The following is a 12,469-nucleotide window of genomic DNA, read 5'->3' as shown; positions in this document are numbered from 1 at the left end:
GGGCATGTATTTTCTCCTGGAGCCCATTTCTTGGAACAGAGCTTTGGAGGGAGAGAAGGTTGCAGGTAGTCCTCCACTTACAACCATTCGTTTAGAGATCGTTCAGAGCTACAACGGCGCTGCAATAAGTAAATTATGAGCATTTTTTCATACTTATGACAGTTGCAGCATCCTCATGGTCACATGATCAAATTTCAGACAATTGGCAACTTGGCAGGTACTGTATTTATGACCGTTTCAATGTCCTTGGGTCTTGTGATCGCCCTTTGAGACCTTCTGATGAGCAAAATCAATAGGGAAGCCAACTTCACTTGACAGCCATGTTACTAACTTAACAACTGCAGCGATTCATTTAACAATTCTGGCAAGAAAGGTCATAAAATGGGGTAAAATGTGCTAGGAAAATCCAGGCAGTTCAAAATAGTTATAAAGATTTATTGTAAGTTTAAGCTCTCTATAAGAATCTGAACTACTAACCGTCAAAGCAATTTGGTGGTAGATAAGGAATTCACGGTGGGCTGAACTTAGATATCTTGTGGAGGTAAAGAGACTCATGGCTGATAATGCATTTAGCCCATCCCTTGGGCTCAGCCTGTTCATCCCCTACATGAAACTCACTCAGCAACTGTCTTAGCAACAGAAATGTTGGACTCAGTTGTAGTGATAAGTTGAGGACTACTTGTAGAATAACAGAGTTGGAAGGGACCTTGGAGGTCTTCTAGTCCAACCCCCTGCTTAGGCAGGAAACCCTACACCACTTCACATAAATGGTTATCCAACATCTTCTTAAAAATTTCCAGTGTTGGAGCATTCACAACTTCTGTAGGCAAGTTGTTCCACTTATTGATTGTTTTAACTGTCAGGAAATTTCTCCTTAGTTCTAGGTTGCTTCTCTCTTTGATTAGTTTCCATCCATTGCTTCTTGTTGTACCCTCAGGTGTTTTGGAGAATAGTTTGACTCCCTCTTCTTTGTGGCAGCCCCTGAGATATTGAAACATTGTTATCATGTCTCCCCTAGTCCTTCTTTTCATTAAACTAGACATACCCAGTTCCTGCAGCCATTCTTTATATGTTTTAGCCTCCAGTCCTCTAATCATCTCTTTTGCTATTCTCTGCACTCTTTCTAGAGAGTGTATGCAAATGTTTCATACCAAAACTATAACCAGCTCTTTAATTTCTTCTTAACATAGAGCTCAGTTTTAGACAATGCATCATCCACACAATTTTCTCAGCAACATTGCAGAAGGAGTTTGGTAACCCTACTCTCATGTGTTTCTTTCTTCTTTTGTTCCCAACCTCCCAACTTTAACCTACAGTTCTACAGGGTTTTTTTATAGTCTTCCATCAGAGCACCAACCAGACCTAATTCTGTTTAGATTGCATAACCCAGAAACGGTACATTTTTCATTAAACCTTATTTCCCCACAGGCAAAAGTTAGTAGCCAACTTCATTTTGAGTCATAACAAGTCCAAGCCTGGAACTGAACACCCATGGCATCTGCTTCATAAATCTTTCAGGCGCTGTTCCTGTCTTGCATTTGTAGACTGCATGCATTTTTAATCAGCTTTGAATATTACTTTATATGCAAGCCAGGGTTTGAAGGGTCAGCTGCGGGTGAGGGGTGGTGCGAATTGGTGGTGGTTGGGGGGGTTGTTTTGTTTCTGTGTTCTTGTTCAAACTCCTTTGTCCCTGAACATCATTGATAGAAATAAAAGTCTCAAATATCCCTTTGAAAGCTGTTATTTCCGAGAGTGCATTTAAAAAGCGATTGAAGTGTCCCAGATCTTTGACAATACGAACTTGTACCATAAGGAACCATTAACGTCTGCACCGTTTAACACATTCAATGGCTTTATTGCAAAAATGGGTGAAATTAAATGGCTAGAATTCCATCTTATTATTGGAAAAAACTCCCCAAAAACTAATTTGGGAAGCAGTGGGGCAGTAGAGAGTATTTTCAGAAGAGTAGATATATAATTTAGCATAATCATAATGCTTTATGGCATTATTTTATATGAGAAATGGCTATTTGTTACCCCATGTTCTTTTAAATGGAATATTGTATTCAGGGGCATATCTGCAGGCCAATGATGTGCAGAAAATAAGTTTGGGAGATAATACTCCCCAATGCCTTAAAATTTAATTCATCCTGCTGCTTCACCCCACTTGCATTATTGAAGCATTCCAGTTACTTGAAAGAGTAGCAAAATAGCAGAATTTACATTCAAAATAACCCAGATTCAGATGAAACGGTCACAAGTGACCAGCCCTATGTGTGAGTATCACCTCCTTTTCGTTACAAGAATTTAAAACTTGATTTAAGAATGCCACGTGCTAAACAGAATATTATCTAGTCTGGGAGAGATGGTATAAATGGTTGGAGGAAAAGTGGGGGGGAAAAGGACAAGGAAAGATTAAATAACGGCTAAATTAGGATTAGAAATATAAGAATAGGAAAAAACAAAAATTGTGGAAAGGAAAATGGATACACGTGTATATCTAAGTTTATATGTAAATAAAATAATCAGAATAATATAATATAGTGATATATATATATATATGATATATTAGAAATATATGTATAAAAGGTACATTAGGATAAGAGAGAGAAAATGTATGTATTGATCACTGACCCAAAACTGTTGAAAAGAAGAAAGTGTTAATATTTCTTTTTTGTTTTGTTTTTTTAAACAATTAGTTTAATAAAAAATATTTTTAAAAAAGAATGCCACATGCTTCCCAAAATATAATTGCTTTGCAAATTACATATTTTTGATGAGAGGATATTTGATAGGTTTTGAGTTTTGTTTGCTTTCTTCTGTCTGCATTCTAATTATTGATGGTTGCATCTATTTCTTGTCTCCATTCAGGGGTTTGTTATGCTGAATTTGGAGTACGGGTACCCAAAACAACAGGCTCCGCCTACACCTACAGCTACGTGACGGTGGGGGAGTTTGTGGCTTTTTTTATTGGATGGAACCTAATCCTCGAATATCTGATTGGTACAGCAGCTGGTGCCAGTGCTCTAAGCAGCATGTTTGACTCCCTGGCCAATCACACCATCAGTCACTGGATGATTGACAGCGTTGGGACTTTGAATGGATTGGGTGAGAATGTCCTGAATATAAACTATTTTTTTTAATGCCTGATCATGTTAGTTGGACTCTGAAAAGCAAGTGAATTCTTGCTAGAACGTAAATATGCCAGGATGTTGATAATAATTTCAGGGGTTCCATTTCAATGTTTGCAGACTCCAAGTTAATATGCAATATATAGGGTCAATTCTACTACTGGGCAGCATGAGACAGATGTTTCAGATGGCAAGGTTTGGGATTTAGAAAGTATACACTACACACGATGTATTGATGCCTCTCAACAGAGTATTTCGACTTTTTCAATAACAGAAAGAATATTGCCCTATCACCAGTGTTGGAGAAAGATTCAACTTCTACTCTAGTTCACTTCTGCGCATGGCATGGAAAGGGCATCACTTTGTCCTTTTCTCTGGAAAAATAAAATTATTAAACGACAGTTGGAGTTTGGGCATGTGTTTTTGTTGTTGTTGTTGTTTTAAAAAATGTTTAATGAAAAGAAGGATTAGGGGAGACATGATAGCCGTGTTCCAATATCTCAGGGGCTGCCAAAAAGAAGAGGGAGTCAAGCTATTCTTCAAAGTACCTGAAAGCAGGACAAGAAGCAATGGGTGGAAACTAATCAAGGAGAGAAACAACTTAAAACTAAGGAGAAATTTCCTGACAGTTAGAACAGTTAATCAGTGGAACAACTTACCTCCAGAAGTGGTGAATACTCCAACACTGGAAGTTTTTAAGAAGAGATTGGACAACCATTTGTCTGAATGGAAGATCCCTTCCAACTCTGTTTTTCTAAGTTTTCTAAAGGTCCCAGAGAAAGATGGGGAGGGGGGAACACAGAGAAGCTATGAGGATAACCATGTGATATCATTGTCACGTATCTGTCCTATTAAATCTGAATGAGCATAGCCTAGCATTGGGGTAAATGCCTAGAGAGAAATCTTCTGAGAGGTTATTTTCTCAGAATCATTATATTGATTCTGTCTAGATTTTTGGAATTGCTCATCGTTTTTCTCTTCACAGGTAAAGGGGAAGAGTCCTACCCTGATCTACTAGCTTTGGTTATTGCAGTGATTGTAACTATCATAGTTGCTTTGGGAGTGAAAAATTCAGTAGGACTGAACAATGTGTTGAATGTGATCAATTTGGCTGTGTGGATCTTCATCATGATTGCAGGATTTACCTATGTGAATGGAGAATACTGGGCTGAGGGGCAGTTCCTGCCATTTGGATGGTCAGGGGTGAGTGAACACTTTATGATAAATCGATAGAAGAAAATTGGAAAATGTTGATGGAGCCCTAGAATGGCATTTCTCAACCTTGGCAACTTTAAGTCATGTGGACTTCAGTTCCCAGAATTCCACAGCCAATTGCTCTAGGTGAATGGTGAAATCCAGTTTTTTTTACTACCAATTCTGTGGGCATGGTTTGGTGGGCATGGCAGGGGAAGGATACTGCAAAATTCCCATTCCCTCCCCACTCCTGGGGGAAGGATATTACAAAATCTCCATTCCCATCCCACTCTGGGGCCAGTCAGAGGTGGTATTTGCCAGTTCTCTGAACTGCTCAAAATTTCCACTACCGGTTCTCCAGAACCTGTCAGAACCTGCTGGATTTTACCCCTGCTCTAGGTAGTTGACAGTATACTATCAATGGTCTTGATTAGATGAAAATGCCATAACCCATTGAAGCAGACTTTGCTGAAAAACTCATCACTATCCACCATTCTTCATCAGAAAGATCCATAAAAACTGGTGTCCTTTTGAGATGTTAATGTAAACTTATGAGCCGTGGTGGCTCAGGCTGTAAGATAGCCTGTTATTAAAACACAGCAGCCTGCAATTACTGCAGGCCCGAATCCCACCAGGCCCAAGGTTGACTCAGCCTTCCATCCTTTATAAGGTAGGTAAAATGAGGACCCAGATTGTTGGGGGGGGCAATAAGTTGACTTTGTAAATATACAAATAGAATGAGACTATTGCCTTACACACTATTTGCCTGAGTCTTCGGAGAAGGGCGGGATATAAATGTAAATTAAAAAAAAAATGTGGATTGTCTGAATTTGGAACCAAAGCAGAATTCTTATTGGCTAGTATATCAGTGAGAAGCAAGCAGAAAATTCTAGGTAGAGGGAAAAAATAGGAAATTGAAAAAAAAATTCCTCATGATAGCGCAGCAAATTCTTCTGTTATTTTTGTCCAGAAAACTGTGGGCATACAGAATAGAATTCTTTATTGGCCAAGTGTGATTAGACACATAAGAAATTTGTCTCCGGTGCATAAGCTCTCAGTGTAAAATACAACTATAGTGATAGATCATTATCATAATCAACATTGGGTTTCACATATACTTACCGCTGGTTCGCTGTGGGCATGCATGCTCACTTCGCGCACACGCGCCTTCCACGCACATGCTCCTTCCATGCATGTGTGCCTTCCACGCATGCACCTGGCCTTTTGCACATGTGCTTTGCTCATGTATGCACCTTCTGCACATGCGTCCAATCTTGAAAACGTGCCTAAATAGGACAGCATTATGTCCGGGCAGGTGGGCAGCTACCCATAGTCGTCACTACCGGTTCGCCCAAATCAGTCCAAACCAGCTAAATACCACCTCTGATTTCATTGTAAAACAGATACAACACTTAGTGAAAGTCATGGATACTAAATAAGCAATCAACATAAATCATACTAGGATACTAAGTAAACAATATCAATTGTAAGATACAGCATTTGTGAAATGACTGAGATTCAAAGGAGCATTTTCTTTTTATGCACCAAATGACACATGTTAGACTTTGTTTATTATTATAAGAAAGCATAATAATTCAAATTATACAGAGGACAATGTAGAACAGATTGCAAATTTGTATTTACAAAAATAAGAAAAAGTCTTTATAGTATTGACTGAATAAAATACACTAACTATGCAAATTATGCATAAATACGTTCAGCATCCTCATGACAACAATAACAAGTTTTAGAATAGGTGTTTATTTAAAAGAACAAAGCAGAACAAATTATGTTTTGAAAGTTTATATAATGGGAGAATTAATGAATATAGGTGTCATTCACCCCGACCACATTAGATAACAAATATTCTCATTAGAGTCTGAATTGCCCAATAATAACAATACGTTTCTTTAAAAAGCAATTCCTCTAGAAATTAGACTGCTGAAGTGTTTGGGATACACTAGAAGCGGCTTATTTGTCATTCAGCTTATATCCCATTCCTTTTTCTAAATATAAAGTGCTATACCATCACAGTATTTTATAGCTGAGCTTGGATTTGTACTAGAATGTCCTAAGGTGTCTTAGGATGAACTGCAAAATTTGCCTTCTCATCTTATATCCATACACCTTTAGCCTGTCAATAATGAGACAAAGGCAACATTTTACAAAACATAATCCAAACCATGCCTGGTTCCATATCCACAAAGCCTTTCTTCCCCCTTTTTATTTCAATTTTGTTGTTTCAATGAAATATAAAAATAGTGGTGTTCAATTAACCTTTTTGGACTCAAAAGCCACTATGCTTGAGTCTGTATTATAGGCACAATGCCCTGAAGGACTCAGAGGTGGTATTCAACAGGTTCATACCAAATCGTGTAAACTGGTAGTAGAGATCGCAGGTGGGCCTGCCCAACTGCCTCGGTGCTATGCCGCCCTATTTAGGCACGTTTTCGAGGCTGGCCGCATGAACAAAGTGCATGTGCAGAAGGCACGCATGTGCGCAAAGCACACATGCACACACAGGGCAAACTGGCAGTTATTGGAAATCCACTGCTGGAAGGACCATTTGAGTCCAAAACACAGTGGACTGTGGAATAATAATTACATTTATTTCAATTGCAGGTAGATTTTCCGAACCATTAGTTAGATTTTATGTTGTTGTGCTGCTCATTCCTCCATAGGGATTCAGTTAACAGTTGCAGCATCCCATGTGCCTTCAGAATATTCTCTGGAGAGATGGGAGCTTCGGAGATTAAAATGCTTTCTTCTATCAGTAAGAGTCAGTGAGGTCCCCAGCTGTAATATATTTCACAGCATTGCTTTCCGTAATTGACTTTCAGAGATTGCTTGGACTGTAGAACCTACCAACCTTGGTTAATACATCTAGAGTTTGTAATTATTTGCGTACAGGTAGTTTTTGACATACAATCACAATTGTAGCAAATCTCTGTTGCTAAGTAAAACATTTGTTAAGTGAATACTGCAGTTGTTATAACATGATTGTTAAGTGAATCTGGCTACTCCAGCGGTTCTCAACCTGTGGGTCGCGATCCCGTTAGGGGTCGAATGACGACTTGCCAGGGGTCACCTAAGACCATCGGAAATATGGGAAGTATACGTGCGAGTCAAAGAATCGCGCTCCAATGGTTGACTCCACAAGCCAGCTGCAGGCTCTTCAAATCGCTAGCCGAATTCGGCTTCAGGCGCGATGAATTAAAACAGAGAGAAATCTTTGCTCTGATGTCTCCCTCTCAAGCCAGCTGCAATCACTCCCAATTGCTAGCCTAATCTGGCTTCAGGCGTGATAAACTTAATAGGGGAGGAGTCTCTGCTTTAATGCCTCCGTCCTCAAGGCAATCGCAAGCAGTTCAGATCACTAGCCAATACAGCTTCAGGCGTGATAAATTCAAAATGAAAATAATTTTACGGTTGGGGTTGCCATATAGTGGGAAATTGTATTAAAGGGGTCGCCACATCGTGGGGAATTGTATTAAAGGAGTCGCAGCACTATAAAGGTTGAGAACCACTGGGCTACTCCATTGACTTTGCTTATTAGAAGGTTACAAAAGGTGATCACATGACCCCAGGACACTGCAAAAGGCATAACTATGAGGCAGTTGCCAAGCATCTGAATTTTGATCATGTGACCATGAGGATGCTGCCATGGTCATAAGTATGAAAAACGGTCATGAGTCACTTGTTTCAGTGTCGTTGTAACTTCTTACAGTCACTAAATGAACTGGATGGAAGGATTTATGTATTTATTATGATAATAAATCCTTCCATTTCCCACCACCCAGTCAGAGCTGAAGCAACTTCTTGGATGAGAAGCGAAACATCTTCACAGAAAAACCAGAAAGCCCAGTTGCCTCTTGAAAAAGCACCTTTGAACACTCCCTATACTGGATGAATTTGTGCAAAAACTTTCCTGGCCACAGCTGCCCTGGGGTGCTGATGAAGCAGGAGCTAGAAGCCCAAAAGACTCCTAATTTGTACACCAATGTATAAGGGGAAAGTGCTGCCATTCAGGACTAAAGTTGGAACATCTTCAGACCTGAATGGTCCAAATACAGCCACTTGGCCTTGTCAAGGTTGGGCTTCAACCTATTCCCACTCCCAACAGCCTTCAGACATCAGGACAAGAGCAGATATTTGAACCAAGGAAGTAATTGATGCTTAAAGACAGTAGAAGGAAGGGGGGAAATGGATCTTATAGGCTTTAATTTATAATTACCATATTTTTCAGAGTATAAGACGCACCAGAGTATAAGACACGCCTTAGTTTTTGGGGAGGAAAATAAGAAAAAAGCTGATGGGCAGGTGGATTGGCCTCCTGGAACACCCCCAATCAGCTGTTCCCAGAGGTGAATTTTAGCAACAGGTTCCTTGGTTGTGAGCTCTGTGCCTTGATTTTTTTGGCTTTTTTTTCCTGCCTCTGAAACTTCTGAAACTTCGTTTCAGGAAAAACATTTTTCTGCCTCTGAAAGCCTCTGAAACAGCTTCAGAAAAAAAAGCCTCTGAAACTCTGTTTGGGGGCTTCTTTTCCGAAGCTTCGTTTTTGATGCTTTTTTCAGCCTCTGAAACCTCCGTTTGAGAAGCTGGGCGGGGCTACATTCAGAGTATAAGACGCACCCAGATTTTCACCCTCCTTTTAGGGGGAAAAAGGTGCATACTCCGAAAAATATGGTAGTTAATATTTCAAGAACAACCACACATAATATTTATTTATTTATTTATTTATTTTTCGTATTTTTATACCGCCCTATCTCCCTAGGGACTCAGGGCGGTTCACAGGCAGATAAAAAAGTACACATAAATACAAAATAAAACATCAGTTAAAAAACTTATTCCAAATGGCCAAATAATTAGAATTGACAATATACATGATAAAACCCATTAAAACCAAGTTAAATTTAAAAACTAGTCCAGTCCTGCGCAGATGAATAAATGAGTTTTAAGCTCGCGGCGAAAGGTTCGGAGGTCAGGAAGTTGACGAAGTCCTGGGGGAAGCTCGTTCCAGAGGGTGGGAGCCCCCACAGAGAAGGCCCTTCCCCTGGATGTCGCCAGACGGCACTGCCTGGCCGACGGCACCCTGAGGAGTCCCTCTCTGTGAGAGCGCACAGGTCGGTGAGAGGTATTCGGTAGCAGCAGACGGTCCCGTAAATAGCCCGGCCCTATGCCATGGAGCACTTTGAAGATCGTTACCAAAACCTTGAAGCGCACCCGGAAGGCCACAGGCAGCCAGTGCAGTCTGCGCAGGAGAGGTGTCACATGGGAGCCACGAGGGGCTCCCTCTATCACCCGCGCAGCCGCATTCTCTCTAATAGAGAGAAACGAAATAGAATTGATGTCATAACAAGTGACACTAGGTCACTCATATATAAATTCAAAGATCCTAATTTACATCTACCCAGTTTCCCCCAAAATAAGACATCCTCTGATAATAAGCCCAATCGGGCTTTTGAGCGCATGGCAATAAAGCCAAGCGCTTATTTTCAGGGTTCAAAAAAAATATAAGACAGGGTCTTATTTTCAGGAAAACACGGTAGTTCCACGTTTTCCTAGATTATTTCCTTCTAATTCTCCAACTTTTCTCCAGAGGAGGTGTCTCTCCCTGTGATGCAAAGCAAAAGGCCTGAGGCAAAATGGACGTTAGACCAGTTTTAAGAGCTCACATATGAGAGAGAATGATTTTTCTGCTTCAAATTAGTTGCTCAGAATTTGAATTTTCAAGGTTAGGCTGATCTCCCTCCTTTATCTAGATTGGAAAGTTTAGATTGGATTAACTCTTTCCGGTCTGGAATTCCCTGAGTCTCTCTTTCTCTCTCACACACACACAAACACACCTCAGCTCCTCAACACTTCTCAATGTTTTCCTTTCCTTTCTGTCATGTACAGAAACATGCTTCTCTTTTACTGCTCATTTTCAAATTAACCCTCCCGTGATGCTCCTGCCTGAATTTCATTCAGGTAAACCCAAAAGACAACACTTCTTTCCTAAACTGTCAAACTGGAAAGTGCTCCAAAGGGAATTACTCAGGAGGGTGATATTAGCAATTCATAAACATAATTATCTTGCTCTCCAAAGAGATGGGGACTTAACAAACTAATTAAGCAATGCATGATTCACTCCATAGCACCAAAAGGCAGATGAGTTGCTCATTGAGACCAACAGGGATACAAGCAAAAATCAGGCTTGTTAGGAACGGCTATCTAATAAAAACATACCCAGGACTTCTCTTATTATAAAATCACCCTGGTTTATGCATAGAAAATGGGTCAAATTTTCTTTCTTTCTTTCTTTCTTTTTTAATTCCCTCCCATATCTTCCTATTAATTTCCAAAGGGATTCTCCAACCAGCTTGACATTCATGATAGAATGAAGAAAAGGGGGGGGATTAATCTTTTTTTTTTAATTTTGTTTTTCACTTTGTCCAATGATTCACTCTATGTAAGAGTGAAATTATCTCCCACACTTTGGGAGATAATTTGCCTTGCCCTATGTGATGTAGGGAAGGGAGAATAAATATTATCTCCAGTTGGTCCACGGGTTGTTGGCAGAGTTAAAGTTACAATGCTGTGGCAACTTTTGCAAACCAAAACTTAGGCTAGGGAGAGATGTAGCATCTACCAGCATAGAAATGTGTTCATTTCTGGCCATTTTTGGCTGGCATAGAGGACAACAGGTGCAGTTGCCCAGTTTGGATTTGCCACATTTAACCTCTGTTTCAGATGAATTAGATACTGTTCATGTTGGGGCTAAAAGTGGACAGGCATGGATTTTCTCCTAGAGCCCATTTTTATGCCTTTGGGAACAGAGCTTTGGAGGGAGAGAAGGTTACAGGTAGTCCTTGACTTACAAGAGTTCATTCAGTGACCTTTCGAAATGGCACTGGAAAAAAGTGACCAATGACCATTTTTCACTCTTACAACCATTAGAGCATCTCCCCACTTTGATCACGTGATCAAAATTCAGACACTTGGCAACTGACTCATATTTATGACGGTTGCAGGGTCCTGGGAACAGGTGATCACCTTTTGCGACCTTCTGACAAGCGAAGTCCATGGAAAAGCCAGATTCACATAACAACTCTGTTACTGATTTAACGACTGCAAGTGATTCACTTAACAACTGTGGCACGAAAGGTTGCAAAACGGGGCAAAACTTATTTAACAAATGTCTCACTTAGCAACATAAATTTTGGACTCAATTGTGGTCGTAAGTCCGCTTTGCTTTTTCTGCTGTCACTTTATAGCCAGAGAATGAACAAAATGCGTCCCTTTAAAGCAGTGCTTCTCAATTATTTTCTGTCATGCCCCCCTAGGAAGAAGAAAACATTTTTCGCGCCCCCCGCGAATTGGGGGCACATCCGTCGGGCAACAAAGTAAGTGTGGACGGACGTCCCACACTAAAGATGGCTCCGACAGGCTCGTGTCACAAGGGTTTTGGACAGCCAATCAGATGCTCCCGTTGTTCTCTGATTGGATACAGAGACATAAACACGGGGCTTAGCTTGTTATGACAGTGTTTGCCGAGGTCAAACGCGCCCCCCTTTACGGAGCCTCGCGCCCCCCCTGGGGGGGGCGCCCCGCTATTTGAGAAGCACTGCTTTAAAGTGAGTGAGATACTAACAGATTTGATTTGGCTGCTTGAGAGTAAGAGGAAAGAAGTGAGGCTCTGCATGCTTTCGATTCTGCCTAATGCTGCTAGATTGATGCTTACGGGTAAACTTTGTTTACTTATTGCTTCATGCAGCAACCATTCAAAGTTATGATGGTGCTGAAAAAATGGCTTTGCAATGAAGGGATGCATTTGTGACCTTTGCAGCATCTTTCCCCCTCAGTCACATGTTTGCCATTACAGTCAGTATGTGTTGTCCTGTGCCTGATCTCTTTTTTTTTTTTGTTCTGTCCCGCCACCTCACAGATTGGGAAGGTTGGAGAGAAAAGGATTACAAAAGAGTAAGCAGACACACAATGGGGAATACACATTGAGACCAATGCAGTAGCACAGCTGTTTGTCTACCATACTTGGAGTTACTCCAGTGATGGGATTCACCAGTTGTAACAACCGGTTCGCTTCGCGCGTCCTCCGGAGGCCAGAAATGGGACCATTTCCGGACTTCCGGTACTTCCGGTAGACC

At 40.7% G+C, this 12,469-nt stretch overlaps 1 protein-coding gene across 2 annotated transcripts in view; it reads left to right on the top strand.

The window, feature by feature from the left end:
* Positions 1-12,469, top strand: part of SLC7A14 (solute carrier family 7 member 14) — a 73,839-nt gene that overhangs the window by 46,986 nt on the left and 14,384 nt on the right. For both annotated transcript variants that reach the window (XM_058189175.1, XM_058189177.1), the window contains exons 3-4: positions 2,872-3,108; positions 4,117-4,334. In XM_058189175.1, the coding sequence (XP_058045158.1) occupies positions 2,872-3,108; positions 4,117-4,334 (455 nt within the window). The remainder of the gene's footprint in view (positions 1-2,871; positions 3,109-4,116; positions 4,335-12,469) is intronic.

This window comes from Ahaetulla prasina, chromosome 6, assembly GCF_028640845.1.
Source record: "Ahaetulla prasina isolate Xishuangbanna chromosome 6, ASM2864084v1, whole genome shotgun sequence".
In the NCBI taxonomy this organism is placed as follows: Eukaryota; Metazoa; Chordata; class Lepidosauria; order Squamata; family Colubridae; genus Ahaetulla; species Ahaetulla prasina.
Note: the sequence above shows the minus strand (reverse complement) of the source record. Positions and strands in the feature narration are given on the sequence as shown.